A 20,107-nucleotide genomic window follows, 5' to 3' on the forward strand; every position below is an offset into this window, starting at 1 on the left:
TTTGCTTTGACAGGAAATGTGTGCCAAATTGCATTTACGGTTTGTGCTGAAGCCTGAAATGTTTCTGCAGATTGTTGTATTTTGAAGTCACCAAATTTCTCTACAGGTTGTTGTAATTTCAAGTCGCCAAATTTCAGGCAAAACGCCAGAATATCGACATATATAGCAGGGCTACCAAACCGCTTTGTGAATGGCAACTTTTCATCAACGGTTTGCCACCCCTCTCTGCATCACTAACAGTTCCACAACCTGGGAAGGCAGCTAAAATGGTTCCTTCACGACAATCAGGTCTTGTGCCTGAGTGAACTTAAAGCCTCTGCAAAGTTCTCATTGTATGGTTCCTTGGTCTCTGAAGGAATGGGTGAGGCAGTGAATTTTTAAGAAGGGAGATTTTGGTTAACTGACGTATACCTGGCATACTGCAGTCTAGCGTTTTAGCCGTGACATAGTCTTCTTTTGTCCTTCAGTCTGGGTGCGTGAGCAAGGAATTGGTAACTATTCATTGGCATTGACTCAACTGGTAATTAATGCTGAATGTTTTTCAAGTGAATTTTGTGTGTGTGGTTATAACAAGTTAACCTACCTCCATGCATTTGGCTGAGAGAGAAACTTTAAAGCTATATTGGAGCAGGAAGACGTGAGGCTTTGAAGTAGCCTACTGATAATTAAGAACGAAATAATTTAGCAGGAAGACCACCAAACTCATGGCAAGTCCCACTATGTTCCTTTTAACTGTATCCATATTAACTCAGCTTTAGCAAAGTTAGCCTACTTAGAAGTGAGCAATTATTTCTCGTGCTAGTCAACATGCTTGCGTTCTTGCCAGGTGAGGTGTATTACTTTTTTTATTGACAGTATTGACAGCGCGTATTGACTTGTTAGGGCGACAAGTAACATAATAAAACCTAGCAATACATAAATAACTGTAGGCTATGAGTTTTAGGCAATATTTGTTTTTGTTTTTTTTAATCGCCCGGTGTTAGTCATTGTAGCTAGCTACAAATACCTACTTTCCCACGATTCTTCGTTTTTATAAATAATAGTGACGATCTGTCCATAAAGTGCATGTTTCGCGTTTTGTGCCAAATATGGTCTTGTCTTCAATTTTTTTTATAGCTGACCAGCAGCTCGTGTTGAAGTGTGTGGGCAGAGTCGTATTACATCACAGACAGACATAAAACCCCATTCAAGATTACCGGAGTAGAAATACGGCGCTTGCTGTCAGACTGGAGTTACAACCAAACTTCAGCTCACACAGACCTTTCGACACTTCACGTGGAATTTGACACCCTTTAGAATGGAAATATACCCCAAGGAAATAAAAAAAACAAAATCGAAGATGACTTCATTGCCTTGCAACATTAAGGTAAGATTAAGAGAAAGTTATTATTATTATTATCATTATTATATACCTTGCATCGAGTGCAACATGGTCTCTTTAATCATGATAAACCTCATCATTACGTTTTGATCCCATACATTTTCCCTGACTTATAAACTTGTTTAGCCTGTACACAGTTGAATGCATAAGGAATGTGAGCAATCAGATATTTTATCATGTTTAATAAACCTAATACACATTGTTTATTATTTCTTGATTTAATTTCACATTCTTCTTAGAGATTTGTTTTGGTAGTCTTGTTGGCAGTCAAGTTATATAACCCAAATGCGTCCTTTTCCACACTTTGTCTCTCAGGTGGTACGGAAGGGACTCCTGGTGTATTTTGAACTATTGATATATAAGGGGGGGGGTAATGTAATGTACACAATCTGTGGACTTTCACAAAGATGTTTAAGATCGATCCCATATGACATATTTAGAAATATGTTGATGGAACTCTCTAACTATCCTAAAGACAGAATGTTCACTTTGTCTATGTCATCAGCTGCAAAATAGTGGGATTAAATTATAATCAGTTCAATTTATTGATATTTATTCAGGCACTGATGATGGTCCCTTGATCTGAAAACATCTTTCTTGAGCACGTTTTTCTCATTGAATCATAACCAATAGGATTTGACATTAGGTGACAAATTGCACTATGTTCAATATAATTAGAGGGTTTATCATCATTATTATCAGAAACCAATTCTGTCTGTTTTTTATAAAATCTTTTGTGTATATTCACGAAATCAAATTATTTTTTGTTATTCATTTGAGTGATAGTATGTTTGGGTTTGTATATTCCAATTGATTTTATTTTATTAGCAGGTAAAGGGACTAAGAAACAGGAATATCCACTAAAAATTAATAGACATGACTGTTCAACTTCATTAGAAGTTTTGGACACTATGGAAATTATTCTGAACAGTAAGGAAGAAACTAAGACTTTGACTCCAAATGCAGATGTGTCATTCACAATTTAATGGAATAATGTACTTCTGCAGTTTTCCTTGGGTGTTCTTTGGAGCAGAATGCTTAAAAGATAGATTGAAACAAATGAGATGTGATGAGCTTTGGCTGCAAAGCTGAAGTTGTTTGAGGTATGCTAACCTGCTTTTTGGTAAGGAAGGCAGGTGTTGTTTGCCAGGTCACCGTTCCTTATTAATCAATCCTGGAATCTGTTGCTTCATGATGTACGTGCATCTCTTACACAGGAAGGTGGATTTACATCATGAGGACAAACTGTACTCAGTAGGGAGACATATGTATGAACGGGTGTGTGTGTGCACGTGTGTGTGTGTGTGTGTGTGTGTGTGTGTGTGTGTGTGTGGTTTTGCCATTTCAATTCATAATGGCAACGTAACATGGCTGTGCTGCTGGATGTGCAGTGAACATCATCACTTACCTCCTTTTTGTTTTTATTTTTAAAATTACTTACCAAGGATTTACAGTATCTGATCTGGGCCTGTGGCCCAGTATAGAAGCACTAGACCTCAAGTCACATATTCAATACTTCCTGGGCAGAAATCCAAGAAAGTGTGCCGTGTGGCCGCACTTTACACTTTGCAAAACAATGTTGGTCAAAACACCTACGGGCTGTTTTACCCGTCAGATTTACTTTGTCATGCCACATGAACAATGCTGATTCTCATCAGACAAAGTGTTTGAGAGTACAGTATGTGTGGGTGTGGAACACCACCTACCTCGGAACCACCTTTTTGAACCTAAAAGCATTCTGTCCACATTCACCCAGAACAGGAATTCCGACTGGAGGAATCCTGTGTATGCATGTTTTCCTTACAAACCCAGCTGGTAGTCTTTGGCATTCCATGAGTTTGTGGGGAAATTTGAGGGGACTTGTTTTTAAATGAATATGTGTGTCAGCAGTCAGTGCACATGCATGTCAGTTCATGCTGTATCATCATCATCATCATCATCATTTACGCATGAATAAATCAAATGGTATGACTAATTCCAAGCAGTGGGGACGTGCACGGATTAGTCTGTCTGCTGCTGCTTCACTCTTTATATTCACAAATGACTACCGCAGCAATATAGCGAGAAATATTTGTACAGCTGAACTTGCTCAGAGTTATGTGGGCCTGAACTGCATAGGTGGGAATTCACAAGCGGGTGTGGTAGTTCAGCCAAGATAAACAATTGGGCCAGGATACCACTTAGCTATGTGGTTTGACTACTAAAGGCCATTGACCGGGTTGACTGACTGAAGGACTGAAATTGCTGTAATGTAAATTTAAACTTGCTGAAATTAATGTAAACTTATCATGAGTTTCAGCCTCCTACTGCTTGCAGAACATAGCCCACAACCCAGAGGGGAAGATAAGCATTCATGCCACATTATTAAGAAAATGCCAACAACAAATGCACCGCAATTTATGTAATCAGTTGAATTGACCGAATGGGCATTGACATGGGTAAAGGGTGACACCAAGGGAAAAGCACATTAAGTAATTTCAGACAAACAGGAAATGTCGCCAAAGCCAGCGATTGATATGGTGGAAAGGCCCACATTACAAAGTTAGTTTGCCTCTTGGTACGCAGGACAGACGACGCTGTAGAGGATTCGTGACGAGTGAGTTTATCGACAGGACTCAAATACGGTGTAGTTCGGCCGCAGAAAACGTATGCTTCAAGCCAACAATGGAACACAGTGTGCAGCCGCATACGTGGCTCCCTCTCCTGCCCCGGTCTCACGGCAGGCAGAACAGATAAAGGGTAGGGCTGGTTATCTAGTGGCCTACAGCTGCGGCTGCAGGGCAACTTAACCATAAATGACCCCTCCCCCCCCACCCCCAGCTGTCTGCCTGTTGCCGGGGCAGTAACCACACCCCTCCTCCATAGCCTACCACTGCTTTCAGTGATCGTGGGGTCATTTCTATGCTGTGACATGCTCATCTTTGCCAGGTGGCCTTTTTGTGGAGACAGATTCTGAATGTTGCTTGTTTTATTATATAAGTGGTGCTGTCTTAATTTGTACGCTGTTACACCAAGATTAGCTTGTTGATTTGTTGTAAAACAGTCACAAATAACACGTACTTATATACTGATAAAATGTACTCTTTTTTTAAAGATTATGTATGTCATTTCAATGAGTACTAACAGCACTAAAATGTATTGTGATGATATTGGGATTATTTCTGTACGGCCATCTTGTTCTCCATCAGCATCTGTGGTTTCCTATTCAGTTTGCATGCGTATTACCTACCGTATGGTGTGGACCGATTAGACTGTATGAAAGAGGTGTGACAAGAGCAACTGTGCGTCTGTCTTAACCATGTGACAATCGCAGTATCGCACAATACAAAAAGATATCACAAGCCCAGTGGTATACCAGATGTGAATGTTGGTTTGTCAGGGACGGCAATGGGAAGTGCAATTTTCTTCTGCAAAGGAATGAAATTATGCGCCACGATGGAAATCAGTCCTGTGAAAGGAAACCCCAAGCACATTTAAAATCAGTGGAGAAAATTAAGAATGTGGCTAGGATAATGAATGAGCAGGCTACACTACAGCAGGCTTAGTTTTATATGGAAAATATATGCACAGGCATTGGCCAGCCTGGTGCTGCCTTATAAATTGCACATTAGTGATCTCTCAACATGAATAGAGGTTTAAGAAGTGCATCCACACTCTCCTTCCTCAGTGAAACAAATATCAACAATGGTGCTGCAGAAATGTTCTGTGGGTCCGTGGGTCTGAGCTGTTGACACGAACGTCCTGCAAACCACAATGTTTCCACACGCTGCGCTATTACTCACCCTGCCGCATTGCATAATGCCTGAAAACCATGCTCCACAATGATGGATTGACTTTCATCGGTAATTCATTTGATTTTAGTTGTTTGTAGGAACACGCTTCCCTCCAACATCCGGCATCGTTGTTAATGACCTGTTAATGATCTTATCAGGGAATGGCCGAGCAGCGTCCTTCTCCCACTGATAAGTTGAACGGTTGCACCAATGCAACAATCTGAATGTTTTAAATGGTTTGGTAACGAGTGCTCCTCAACGTTAACTCTTCAGTTTTTCAGGTAGACAGGCTCAGTGGGGAGGATGACAGAATGCGCAACTACAAATCACGAGGAAGTCCATTCTGGAAACCAAAAAATGAAAAGGAAAAATAAAAATGTTAAGCATCAGAGATATCACAATAGGCCTAATTTTCCAAGACCTTTAGCGTGTGCAAACCTTTTAGCACACACAAAACCAATAACATGATCAATTATTGGTCATGGTAGCCTATTTGTTTTGCACCAATCATTGATTGTGTTATTAGTTTTGTGTTATTAGGTTTTGCATGTGCTAAAGGTATTTTTTTTATTAAATCAGGCCCAAAGCCTCATAAAGCAAAGATCTGATGTAAAAAAGAAAAAAAAAAAAAAATTTTTTTTAATATTTTTAAAAGAGGAAAAGCCTCTTGGCTTACCATCCAAATCATCAGGTGAGTCTGGAACGCAAAGCTTCAGGTTTGCTGAGAGAGAGAGAGGACTGCTTCAGTCCTGCTAATATCAGTGCGCACCCCAGAATTGACTTTTCATGCTGGTAGCCCTGTTGAGTTATGGACTGTCTTGAAAGATAGATTGCCCATGAAGCTGTAGCGAGTCTGTCAAAAACCCCTGAGGGGGAGATTCAATAATTCTTCAGACTTGAAACACAGACTCTCCTGAACTCTCAGTATGCCTTTTGCCATACACTCGGAGCAGTGTAATATCGCAGCTGAGATTCTTTATGGAATGAGTTTGCCCTTTGGATGATGAAATTTATTGTAAAATGTGAGGGGATTTGCTTGTCTGCCTAAACAAGCTGACAGTGTTGCACAATGAATAAATCAGCTTGTCACTGGATCATTTTGCTCAAGATAGGCAGAACCTTTATCAGCAGTGTAACTATTGTATGTGCTTACAGTACCTCCCACCCCCTAAAATTTAGAATTTTAGACAGAATTAGGAAGGAAACACAGAAAAAGATGGATTTATTAGTAAATCCACTCCAAATCTCAACATGCCTCATCAGATTGTTCCATCACTTGATTGCCCATGGAATTATGAGCTCTTCAAAGACTTGCTTTGTTATGGCAGTGCCTGTATGCAGGCGTATATCAACGGCAAATCAGCTCGCAGGCTGCTGGGAGGCTGTCCAAGAAAGGACTTAATCTGACTAGTTCTCTAGGCTGTCAGGGGAGTTATTCCAGAGGCAGAAATGTACAGTAAACAGTTCTCATAAAGCATTTTGAGGAAAGTCCTAGACGGATTGCTCCTCATCTAGCCTACACATACATTACCTGCCCTTTTCCTTTGTAGGAAATACGCAGTGAAGTGCATAATGTTGGCCGTTTAAAATCCTGATACCTATTGTTTGTACCCCGTGCCATGTCCTATAACAATGGTGGCCCAGACATCTGCCTTTTTCCTTTGGCATTATGCTCCTCTCTTTGTCCTTCCTGCTGACAACTCACATTCCAGCCCTTTAAGAGTGAAGTTTGCCGGCAACCTCTTTGGAAAGACAGTCTAGGCGATGTGCCATATCCGTCACTGAGGAAAGGGTTTAATTCTCTTGCTAAAAAACAAAATAATTGGCTCTGCAGGTTTCTTTTGTTATGTGCAGGGTTTAGGATAAACCACCTGACTGACAGATTTCCCCAGTCCAGTACAGTAGGTACTTGGAGGCGCGTCAATGATTACCTAATATGGGGAAGTTCACGGTTGGTATTAAGATTGTGAGGTGATTAATTTGCTCCAGGTCAGGAGGATCTGAACAAGTTGTCCTGAGTTACAATATATACTATTGTGCCATTTTTTTTTTTTATACCAGTGCAGTACTGAGACAGTCTGTGGCATTTTTACAGCATGACTGCTGTGGTAATGGGAATGAGTATGTACTGTCCTTCGTGTGCAATACAACAGTGTTGTGCTGCTGTCATCATCACGGCTGTCTGAATGCATTTTGTGACACGGGTATCTGACGGGAGTTTGGGTGTGGGATTGAGGGAAAATCTGGTGACGCGCACTTTCAGATTGTGGCTCTGTAATGGAACGTGCCGGTTAAAGCAGAAGCCACACTACCGTGTCAACGTCGTGGCCCGTGAGCTGGCGTCGGGTGACGATTGTGATTGGAATGGTGCCTCCTGTCCTGTGCAACCGGTGTTCAGAAGTGTGAGTTTGTTACGTGACGTAGACTGCACCCATTTGATGCATGACTCATCACTGTGAAGGTGGATCAAGCTACTCAACATACCTGTTAAGAAAATAAGCGTGTAAGACTGTTTGTTTACGAGAACAGGCTCTTCAGCCCATCTAGACTTATAATTTTGCTGTCTAGAGAGTAAATGGCTCTGTCTCATGTCTGGTTTTTAACACTCTGAGGGTGTCTTCTCCTACCATGTGACCTCATAATGTATTCCATGCATTGAAAACTCCCTGCAAAAAAAATATAAAGTGATATAAAGTCCAGCCCTAACGTCCCTGTTCCACCAACAAAACTCCAGCTGAAATGTATTTTGTTCTCTTGTTCTCTGTCCTCTTCCCCAGGTTTTCGTCCTCTGCCATGGCCTCCTGCAGCTGTCCCAGCTGCTCTACAGCTCCTACTTCAAAAGCAGCATCACCACCATCGAGCGCCGCTTCAGCCTCAACAGCTCCTCCTCGGGCATCATCTCCTCCCTGCACGAGGTAGAATCAACCCCCAACCCTGAACCCTGAACGCCAAACCCCGAACCCCGAATCCTGAACCCTGAACCCCAAACCTCAAACCCCATACCGCGAAACCCCAAACCTCAAACCCTGAACCCAGAACCCCAAACCCCAAACCCCGAATCCTGAACCCTGAACCCCAAACCTCAAACCCCATACCGCGAACCCCAAACCTCAAACCCCAAACCCCAAACCTCAAACCTCAAACTCCAAATCCCGAACCCCGAACCCCTGTGTTTTACACGGCTCACGCTAAGGCATGGGGATGTTAGAATCCAGACCTGGAGGGTTGTGGCATCTGCTGGCCTCCAAAGTGTTTCAGAGCCAGCGACTCGTTTGAGTCGTCGATTGCCCAAAATATCCGCCACCTTGTTCTCAGCCCTCGTTTGGGTGCTGATAACCCCTCCAGGAGTTTGACACATTTGCACTAAGTCATTAATTTCATTCAACCACAGAAGGTCTCCGTAAAGCACACAAACGCTCAGGCACTTTGCTTGCATCTTGGGCTCTCATAAGCAGGCAAAATAAGGTAAATAAATATGACAAATTTCAGCTTAATGTTTTTTTCGCTACATACCTTTAGGGCAGAGATCCCTCTGGGCCCGGGCATTCTTCTTTGTTACTTTTCCAAAATTAACACGTCCTCCTCGTGAGGCAATGCTCACGCCCCTCGTTCAGCTCACAGAACCGCTGGCTGTGAGCTGGGGGAGGTCCACGTGGAATTCCGGAAAACGTCCTCGCGGTCTGACGGTTCCCCCTTCTGCCTCCAGGTGGGGAACACGGTGCTGATCGTGTTTGTGAGCTACTTCGGGAGCCGGGTCCACCGGCCGCGCATCATTGGGATTGGCGGCCTGCTCATGTCAGTCAGCGCCATGATCCTCACCCTACCTCATTTCCTGTCCAAGCCCTACGAATACTCCTCTGTGTTAACTGGTAAGAACATGGGGAAATTATTGGTAATTTCAGTGTCAGCCTCTTAGAACGATGGCAGCACACAGCAGTTGTATGTTAAAAAGAATGTCCTGCTCAGTTTAAGTAGGCACTGTAAGAACTGTGTAAGTGTGTACTGTGTACGCTGGCATACTGAATCTACTGCAAGGCCAGATGCAGGGAGGATGCACTTTTCTCCCTATGGTTTACAGATGCTGTAACATGACATGTTTTTAGGTTGGAAGGTAAGGACATTTTTTCTGATTGGCAGGTTATATTCTGATGTCTTCCTACACATAGCTTTCCCGGCTAAAAACAGGGATCTGAGCTGAGAATGTGCGAGTGAGTGCCTGTGTGTGCATGCGGCACACACTCACCTGCGATGGAGTCATTTCCAGCTTAGCATATTTCCAAGTGTCACGCTGTTGAGCTGACATCTACATTTTAAGTGCTTTTTTAAAGTCAGCAGGTACTTTGGAAACCCATGCACAATCCAGCTGGAAAATCTGGGTGCCACTGAGAAAAGGCAAGATTTGACTTGTCACTCAGACGGTTAGGTTTCTTTGGGAATCAGGTCTCATTTTTTCCAGCACTGAAAGCGACTGTGCTCGCTTGGAGTACCCTGTGAAGGTCACTAGGATGTTTGTGAGAATAAAAGCTTCTCTCTAAAGTATTTTAGTCGTCTGGTCTGCATCTTATCTTTTTACCAAGCAGCCTCCAAAAACCTTTTAATACAGGGTTGCAAACTCCAGTCCTGGTCGGCTGCATTATCTGCTGGTATTTGTAGTTTCCTTTCGATCGGCCTTGAGTAATTGATTAATTGATTAAGGCCTTGAGAGCAATGTGCTTGGACTCTTTGATGAATTGCTGGCCCTCCACGGCTGAATTTGTACACCTGTGCTTCAGGATTTGTGCTGTGGGAAAGGTGCGATACTAAGCTAGTGCATTCTCGGATGAATTCCTATGGCATTGTTGCGACACGGTCAGCTTGATGGGGCATTGTATCAGCGCTGGGCATGAGGGTCTACAGCTCTGAGACGTGAGATGAAAACTGGGCTCGCTCGGTACGCTAAGCTAAGCGCCGCTTTTGTGCGACAGATGTCCGGGACATTTGCGCTGCGCAGAGGAACACCTCGGCCCCTGACGTCTGCGCCCAGGGGGCTTCCCAGCGCGTCACGGAAACCAGCAACCTGTGGCTGCCGATGGCCATCGCCCAGCTGCTGTTCGGCGTGGGCTCCGTGCCCGTCCAGCCCTTCGGCATCTCCTACGTGGACGATTTCGCCAGGCCGGGGGACTCCCCCTTGTACATCGGTAATCCTCTCGCCGCCCGCCCCTCGAGTGAATCGCGAAAGGGAAGTTCCGGAGATGGCGGGGGGGGGCCTTCGTTAACGTTCGTCTCCTTTGCTTTCGCAGCCATTCTTTTCGCGCTCTCTGTGTTCGGGCCGATCCTGGGGTACCTGCTGGGCTCCGTCATGCTGAGGATCTATGTGGACGTGGGCAGAAACACAGGTACCGCACAAAGACTTCCATGTGGAGCCATTACATGTAAAGGCACCAGAGGTAGAAAATCCAGGTTCAGAAAGTAAAAGTTATCACTGTTATTTTGCTCCAACCACCTGAATTTGCTAATTATCACAATTCTTCAGCTAGGAGGTAGACCTAATTAGTAAAATCAGCTGGCTGAGTTGATGAGTGGAAGAAACGCATGGCAGGACTTTTACTTTCTGACCCCTGGAATTTCCACCACTGATAGGCGCTAATGAAATGCTGTGTCAGCATTTTCACATGGCTGCTGCATTATGCATCAGTACGCCCTGTGTTGCATATGATGAATGGACCTTCTCAATGTGAGAGCCTTCTGACTTGCACCTTAGGGAGTTTCTGTTCACTAGCGTTTACATGCGACCTCTCTCCTCTCTAAGATAGCATGCTGGAGCTGACCCCCACTGACCCACGCTGGGTGGGGGCCTGGTGGATGGGCCTCTTGGTCTCCTCTGGGTTATTGGCTCTCACCTCCATCCCATACTTCTTCTTTCCTCGGGCCATGAAGGAGAATGTAGGTAACATTATTCCACCTCACAAATCTTCCTTTTGATCCATTGTTCTGAATCACCATCTCCATGTACACAATACCACACTCCCTTAAATTTCAGCTGGGCTCAGTTGAGTGAGCTGGACAGAGCTCTTAATTGGGGTAGAATATAGATAGAAGATTTAACAGTTATACATATCTGTGATATGTTCTTGTAATTGAAGTGTGTGATTGGAGGGCTGTGGGGTGGTGGTGATTTGAGGGGCAGCTTAAAAGTAATAACAACTGCTGTCTTCTCCATTGGTATCAAAATGTAATAAGTGCATATTTGCAGCAGGATCAACGTGATGTTGGACACATCGATAGGCCTGTTCCAGATGGTTGAGTGGGAAATTAAGCCAGCAAAAGGAGAATATTAACCTTCAGTCTTCAATGACTGTTGGAGTCCGGTTTCAAATCTATCATATTCAATGAACCAGTGACAATAGGCATCTCTCTCCTCTCTAAGTTTTGTTAGATGAATGCACTCAAACTTCCCAAATAAAATAAAATAAAATAAAACAAAATGACAGATAATAATATATTTTTTGTCTTTGCATGCACAATTTTGAACAATAATAATAAAGGAAAATATGCTCGGATAGCTTCACATTGTTTTATTTGTTTTATTTGTCATATAAATTTTCTAAAATAATGGTTAAAACTTGTGCACGTACTCTACAGTACTTCAGCCACTTTGTATTATATCACAGGCCACTGAAGCTGAAGATGACTTTTTGGATGAAGGTCCAAAGACCCCAGAGATCTCCTTTTTGGACATCAAGAGTAAGTTCCTCATTGCTTTCACCATTCTTGGTCAGCAACATAATCAATAATCATAATCAATCCTTTGTAAACAGTTTAAATTTCTCCTTGATATAGTGGAAATTTTCTTATTATTTTCAGTGGTCTTTTTATTTCAACATTCTCAAGTTATTCCCATATGTTTATTCTCTGGAGATTAGAATTCCATTCCATTATTTGCATATTTTGCCTAATTTTACGTAAAACAACAACCTTTTGTGCACTGAAGCTATGCCTTGACGCTTAACACATCACCCGACCGGAGAGCGCATCCATGTCGACTGCCTCGTGTGTAATGTGTGTTCCTGTGTGTTCCCTCGGTTCTGCTCCGGCTCAGAGTTCCCCCGGCTCTTTCTGAGGCTCCTCTTCAGCCCGCTGTTCCTGCTGCTGGTTCTCACCCAGTGCTGTTTCTCCTCGGTGATCGCCGCCCTGGCCACTTTCCTCAACAAGTTCCTGGAGCGACAGTACAGCGCGTCTGCTGCTTACGGCAGCCTGCTGATGGGTGAGGGGGGAGCAAGGGAGGGGCAAGAAGGGGAGGAAGGGTTGGGAGGGGTGCTTACGAGCTGGAAAGACTGAACACCCTTCGTCAATGCAGGCTTTTGTGCTTTTATCCACTTGCGTACATCTTCTCAGACAGGCTTGCCAGCTCATAAGACATATAATGATATGGATGCCATCCCTAAATGCATGTGGAGTTTAGAGCTCCATATTCACGTAGAAGCTTAGTTTGTCTATCACGGGTACGTCCTCACTGACAGGCAATCCCTCCCATCCCCTGCAGGTTCGATGAACCTGCCGATGGTTGCCGTGGGGATGCTGGTTGGCGGGGTGATCATGAAACGTGCCGGCCTGTCCTTGAAGGCCATCCCCAGGTTTTCGTTGGCCATGCTCCTGGTCTCCATCCTGATGTGCGTTCCGTTGTTCTTCATGGGCTGTCCCACGCAGCAGGTCGCCGGGGTTAACACGGGCTACAGAGACCAGGAGAAACCCAGGTCAGCCAGCTCTGGCAGCTGATGAGTGCGTTGGGGAGATAAACATCTGACACTCCTCTGCTTTAGCACATTTGCTTGCGCTGTTTTCTTCCTTTGTTTAACCACGTAGTTCAACTGAGAGCTCAGCTGAGAGTTCTCTTTTCCAGTGATGACCCTTCTGAATCAGAATAGGTTGGTAATTCAAGGGATTGTGTAGCCAATCACATTTAGGTAATGGTTTGGTGGGCCAGATGTAGGGACCCAGTTTTGTGGGAATTTGACCAGGATACTGGGGTTAAGACACCTACTTGCTTGTGCCTGTAGCGATGGCTAAAAATGTTTCAGTCAACAATCATGTTAATAAGGATATTAATATTTAATAGAATATACTTTGAAATAATAATCGATAAACATGTGTAGGTTCTACATTATTGTTTGCATGACTGATAAGACAAGAGAGAACATCAAGCTCCCATTATGCTTTTGCAAGCGAAATAACCCATGCCAATTGAAAATGAACTAAATGCCTAAATTCTAAGTGAACAACCTATGCCAGTAGATTAAAAATGCATTGAACCATGTTTTTATTTTGGCCCAAAAATGTATACAGAAAATCTTACAGAACTTATTGTCAGCATCAAATCAGCAGCGTCTGTGTACTGTGTTATCAGGAACCTCACAAAATGTGATGGCTTATCAGTCCTTTTCAAGTGTGAAATTATGCTGATAGTACGGATATGTGTTTGGCCTCCTTTAAGGTAATGTTGGACGCTGGCCAGAATTTATCAACATTGCAGTTTATCTTTTTCTTTTGTGAAGCATTTGACAGAAAATAATTATATTCTGTTTCAAGTGCACACCCTTCAAAATCAATATTATAATGCACTTTGTGCATAGTGATGAAAAAAAATAGGAAAAAAAACAAAATAACCTGAACCGAAGGGCCTAATTTCAAGAGCGAGGACAGAAAAGTGCTTATGTATGGGAGAGAGTGAGAAAATTGCCATTGTCACAGCTTTGCAAGTTCTCAAAAAAGGTGAACATAATGCATTATTTAGAGTAAATGCTTTGTGTCTATGCATAAATTTGCTTGGAATCCAAATCGATTAATGTTTGCCTAGATTCCCTATGATATACGCCAGGTATGTGCTGTATCTCAGCAATGTAGGCAGTGGATTGGGTGACACAGGGTTGTGCACTACCTTTGCAAGAACCTGAGCATCACGGTTTTGATTCAGGAGGGTGGGTTTATGATACGGGTTTGTCTCTCTTTATCTAGAGCGTTCAGCCTCAGAATGCAAAATCTCCTTCGATAAAAAACGCAGTGCCGTAAAAATGTATTTCCTTCCTGATTTCCTTCGTCCTTTCATTTGTCACTCTGAATTATTTCAGATTTTTCGACAAAAAATAATATGAGATAAAGTGAACGTGAGTAAACACAGAACACACTTTAAAAATAATAATTAATGAAAAAAGTTATCAAACACCCATATCTTTATAAATGGCTTTGTAATCCTTTCCAAACAGGTATATTTCAAGTTTTTTTTCTCATCTCTTCTGGAAATTCTTTTGATCAAGGCATAGTGTATTTTGTGGTGCCTACTTCACTCTGATGGTAAGGTTCAATATGAGTTAGGTTTAGATTTAACAGGGCTGGCTAAAATCAAGCCTGGCTGGGTTCAATTAGCTGAATCGAATGATCAATTAACTTTGGTAAATTGATTGGAAATTAAATTTTTTCACATGGGTGATATGGGTGTTTGATAACTTTTTTCATAAAATAATATAATTTAGAAAAATTATCATATGTTTACTCAGTTTCCCTTTGTCTAATATTTAATTTTGTCTAAAGATCTGAGACCATTCAGTGTGACAAATATGCAATAATAGAGGAAATCAGCACCGTACTTCATTCTGCCAAATGTGAATCTGAAACTGAACTGCGTCTGAGGCATTCCTGGTCTGACATTTCTCATATTTAGCACAGCGTGATTAGGCTCCCACTGGCGCAGTCTCAAAACAGACTGCTGCTTTTCCTACATTCAGACTGTTACCCCCTGAGCTACAGTAAATTGTGTATTGCACCAAAGCCTGGCTTTAGGCCATTTATAGTTAAATACAAAGGGGCAGCACTAATACTGTACAATGCAATTCCAATAAATAAAAGATTACAAGACAGTACATCACAAACAATAGACAACAGTAAATACAATTTAACAGTTTACACATTGGTTTAAAACCAGTCAACGCGTAAAAAGTGATTTGCAAATAAAATTTAATTGAGTTGACTACCTTATCTTTTTTCGTTAACCAACAACAACAAAAAAACCATTGATCTTCTAAAAAGAATTTTGGATTATTTTGAAGTGAATTTGCTTGCAGCTTCGTATTGTTGTAAAGAGAACCATAAGCTCAGGAAGTATAATAGTGAAATGGTGTGATCATGTGTCTTGCAGGCCCACTGCAATCTGCAACCTGAACTGCTCATGCCCCAAGACTGCCTTCAACCCGGTGTGCGGCTCAGATGGCATGGAGTACATCTCGCCCTGCCACGCTGGCTGCACCAACTTCTCCACGGACCCTCAGAACCCTCGCAGGATCCAGGTGAGCCAGGTCCCGTCTCCTCCATTTTAAAGGGTCGTTCCGAAGCAAAGCGGCGCTGAGAAAATGCCACACCGGAGAAAACAGACAACCCGAGGCTTTCTTGCCCTTCTCCTCTTTGAGCTCTAATTAAACGAATCTTTTTTTTTTTTTAACCACCCCAGTGTCTGCCGCTGCTTAGCAAGGACAAAAACAGCACTGTACAACCTACGGGATGTGCTCAGTCTAGGATCAATTTCCTGTGCCGATCGATCAGCAATTAGCCGAAACATCAAGAGAACGTGTTTTAAGTAGGGCAAAACCACTTAAATGTGTTTAACAGTTCATGTACCATGTCCTTGCCTAGAATGGATTTCTATTTTAATATGCAAAATATCCCATGGCCTTTAAAATGTAAGATTGGAAAACTGTCCCTGACCTGTGTCTGTTTTATTTTTTTAAAAGGGCTCGGTTTCTTATTTTTCTTATCTCTTACATAAAGTTTGTTATGGACAATCTTGTATGTTTTATGTTTTATTCTAGTTGGTGTTCATTGTGTTAAAAATGCACACTAAGTAAATACATGAATGACTGCCCTGCATATGTTAATTTGATAAGAAAAATGCATTATTAGTCCATTCGACAGTTGTGAGATGCCGGTGGCCAGGACTACTAACCTGGAATCATAGACAGGGTATTGCTGTGGTATCCTTGTGAAAGCTAAATTTAAATATTTTTGTGAATGTTTAATTGTATAGCGGATGACATGTTAATGTGCCACAACTGTACCAGTAAACTGTACCAGTAAATTGGATCTACAGCCATTCTTCTGGGTTTAAATGTGTTGTAAGAGTGCAGTAGCATGAGCAGGTGCGGTGTCACTGGTTGTCTGACTCAGACCCTCCTGTCCCGCAGGCCTACAGCAGCTGTAGCTGTATCCTTGACGGCAACGCCCCAGGAAGTGCCCGCCCAGGCTCCTGCTCCAACAGCTGCCCCCACCTCCTCTTGCCCGTCATGGTGCTTATATCCCTGGCCGCGTTCGTCGCCAGCCTGTCCCACAACCCCATCTACATGATGGTGCTCAGGTAGGGCCTGCCCAGCACGTGACCTGATTCGCTTTCCATCAAGGCGTCGTATTCCCCACAAACTCATAATACGCTAGAATTTGACATCTGTTTTGTTTTGTTGGGATACGACACAGAGATTGATAACCCAGTTGTTCTCTTCCGGTAGGACTGTTCCCCAAGATGAGAAGTCTTTTGCTATCGGAGTTCAATTCATGCTCATGAGAGTACTTGGTAGGTGAAACTTCATGAGGGAGCACTGAGGATTGACTTTATTAAATGATGGATCTAGTAAAAAAGTGGAAAAGCATTGACTCTACTTTTAATTTTCTCTCAGCAGGGAAGGTTGTATTAAATGTTTTGTGATTTGCATGCCTTGACGTACTGGCGCTGACTTTACAAAGCCTTCTTTAAATACATCCAAAAACTGTTTTCTTAACTTCATCTTACCCATGGACTATAAAAAGAGGTTTTACCACTATCTTATGTTAATTGTAGTTAAAGCACAGTGCCAGTTGCTAAATTATAAATATTAATTTAGCCAATTGCAACAGTATAGGCATGCCCTCTTCTGGTGTTTACCTGTGTGTATTCCAGTGCTATAGCGCCCCCCAGCGACAAGAAACTTAATATACCCAAACTAGAAAATAACAATGAACCTTATCTGCATTTAATCATTTAATGCTGTCATATAACATATTGACTAAAAGTACAAGGGATACTGGTGAACTCTGGTGTTTTGTGTAACTAATGGTGTCCTTTCTCCTTCCCAAGCTTGGTTACCTGCTCCTGCAATGTTTGGGGCAATCATTGACTCCTCCTGTGTTTGGTGGAAGCGCACCTGCGGGAATAAGCTGGGTTCCTGTGGTTACTATGACAACGACCTTCTTCGAAACAGGTAGAGGAAAAGTGCTCTTCACCTGAGGTTTTCCTCTCGGAGGAAGTCACTTGGGCAAAGGAGCAGGGATGTCTTCACAGTTCAACCCAGTGAAATGAATATGCCCGTGGCCTGCCATTGGCTAACGTACACCCTCTTACCCTCTTCCAGGTATCTGGGCCTCCAGGTGGGTTTCAAAGCCGCAGGGATCTTCTGCCTGTCCTTGGTGGGCTGGAAGGCGCAGCGCATGAGGGAGTACAGCCTAACGAACAAGCTGGACGAGTGTCTGTGAAGAGATGCCCGCCCGACTGCCGTGAAAAGGCTTGCCTCTCGATTCCCCGTGCGCTCGCGGCTTGTTGGAGCGACGGCGTGCTCTTCATCCAGACTCACGCGACGGGGGAAATGAGAGCAGTATGTCAGACAACAGCACCTTCCTGTGAAGCTTGCAGTGATTCGTAGTGCAGGACCCTACCTCACGCACTGCTGCTTATGGAAAGTCCCAAGTTGGTCACCTGGGCAGACTATAATGTTATTATTTTTGCTGTCTTCATTTATTATAGCCAGTTATTTAGTCTTTTTCGATCGCTGGTTTTCACTGCACACACTTTATAGCGCGCATCTCGATGCAACAGATAGGTTTCATGCAATGTGTCCACCTTCTGTGAAGCAAGACCTTGCATTGACCGAGATAAAATATATGAAAAATATATTTACATGTGGACCTTAGAAAAGGAACATCGATGCTACATATATAAATGTTCAGTTATGTCAATTATAAACAGGGTTTATAAGTCCAAAAAAGAGATCATATATATTAAATCACAGTAAAATAAACAGTTGATTTAACACTGAGTATTTTACTGTGCAGGAAGTTGAGGACACTGTTGGTATGTGAAAATGGCAATGAAAGTGAACAGTTTTACTGTTACACAGAGTAATATATAAATATGCTAAAGATTAGCTTACAAGCAAATCTCTGTTATTGTTTGAGAAAATCTGAATTTACACTGTTAGTACACAAAACATATTACTGTAACCAACCTTAAAGCAAACATTTTTCCAAGAAAAATGGTTTACTTTTTATCATTTGTAGATTTTTTTTTAGTATACTCTCCTGCTAAGGAAACGACATACCGCTGAATATGGCAGTGATTGGTCAGACATTTCTGTGAGCCAGGCCTTATGCCCAACATGCAGCCATGTTCCAAAATCTACTGGAAATCCTTCCCAGAAGAGTGGAAGCTGTTACAGCAGCGAAGGGGGGTCCAACTCCATATGAATGCCCATGGTTTTGGAATGAGATGTTAAACAAGTGCATATGGGTGTGACGTTCAGGTGTCCACATACTTTTGTAAAGGTTTATATTAAAAATACTAAGTAATATAAATGTAGTCAACCAATGACCCAAACGGAGATTAGTTTCCAATCAGAGCAACTTTTTTGGAACACTGTTACGGGGCTTATCAAAATAGTTTGCTTCTTTGTATTCCCAACATTTAAAACATACATGTATTACAATACCACAACACTTCACTTTCAGGATGGGTTTATGGGCATACTATGCAGATTATTTCAGCCTTGCTGTGGTCCTATGTTTACAATCAAAGAAGTATTCTCCTTCACCTTCAACCCCGCCCACTCGCCTTGAGTATCTGACTTCGGCCATCTAGATATCTAACTAAGCTAGCTGGATAGCTTGGGGTAACTTACAGATCCAACAGAAAACATGCCAACTCCGAGTCGCTTTTCATCCCCTTTGTGAACTTCAATAGAAAAGCAATTCCAAGGTTGACTCTGGATTTTGAACAAGCCCTGTCAGCTTGTCAGTTTGCTTCACTGTGCTTGTAGCTAGCTACATACGCTCTGCTGAAACCTGATCCCACCCCTCAGCCTTTGTAGCCACGCCCTATCCTCCCCACACAAAAAAGAGTGTCATGCCCAGAAATGTTCCGAACACATTTGAGAAGAAGGAGCAAAGGAGCACAGATTTGGAAAATGTATGAAAAGACAGAGACTGCCAGTATGTTGTAAATATGACTGAACATGGTGATTTTATAATATTTTCAAGGTTGTACGCCTTTAATGGTAGCAGCTAATTTTTATCGTAAACTAACATTTGTGGACCTTTTAACTTGTTATGTACAGAAGGATTCATTATGGTATTATTAGTATTGATATCCTATTACAGGACCCAGTACCATTAAAGGATCAATAATGGTTCCATATCAGGTGAACGTTTAGATTCTTTGTCTAAAACCAATGGACAATTTTATATTAAGCTATTAAGTTTAGCATTAAAAAACAAAAAAATTGTCTGTCAAACTCAATATGATGTAATGAGAGCTATAAGCAATTTTTAATATCTGAAAATGTGTATTCAGTATATAGTCATTTATGCAATGGATTTATTCCCAATTACTTGTTGCCTTTTTATGATTACAATTTAATCATAAAAAGCTTATGCAATGTATTGCAATATCAGAAAGTAGATCTGTGTGTCATGTATGTGAGATTTTGTAAATATTAAACATGTATTTAAATTATCCCGATGCCTTGATGTTTTATCATAAAAAAGTAAATGTCATGGATGTTTGGTCAAACACAAATGTGTGGGTTTTTTTTAACTCGTTTGATCTAACTTAATGTTTTGTTTTGTTTTTGGCATGTACTGATGACTTGGCTGCCTCCTGAATAATTACTTAATTATATGGAATGGGATT

At 42.2% G+C, this 20,107-nt stretch overlaps 1 protein-coding gene across 2 annotated transcripts; it reads left to right on the plus strand.

Annotated features, from left to right (window-relative positions):
• Positions 1–442: 442 nt before the first annotated feature.
• slco2a1 (solute carrier organic anion transporter family, member 2A1) lies at positions 443–19,930 on the plus strand. Of its 2 annotated transcripts, XM_035414110.1 has the most exons (15): positions 443–520; positions 1,117–1,366; positions 7,932–8,069; positions 8,861–9,023; positions 10,119–10,331; positions 10,434–10,529; positions 10,943–11,076; positions 11,805–11,877; positions 12,233–12,397; positions 12,677–12,887; positions 15,323–15,470; positions 16,362–16,531; positions 16,680–16,744; positions 17,285–17,408; positions 17,559–19,930. In XM_035414110.1, exons 2-15 carry the CDS (start codon positions 1,298–1,300, stop codon positions 17,677–17,679), a joined length of 1,890 nt encoding a protein of 629 aa, XP_035270001.1. In that variant the 5' UTR covers positions 443–520; positions 1,117–1,297; the 3' UTR covers positions 17,680–19,930. The 2 variants fall into 2 exon arrangements, with proteins under 2 accessions (XP_035270001.1, XP_035270000.1); XM_035414109.1 differs by lacking the exon at positions 443–520 and having other exon boundaries at positions 1,062–1,366.
• The last annotated feature ends 177 nt before the right edge of the window (positions 19,931–20,107 follow it).

The sequence above is a fragment of the Anguilla anguilla genome, chromosome 4 (assembly GCF_013347855.1).
Source record: "Anguilla anguilla isolate fAngAng1 chromosome 4, fAngAng1.pri, whole genome shotgun sequence".
Classification (NCBI taxonomy): Eukaryota; Metazoa; Chordata; class Actinopteri; order Anguilliformes; family Anguillidae; genus Anguilla; species Anguilla anguilla.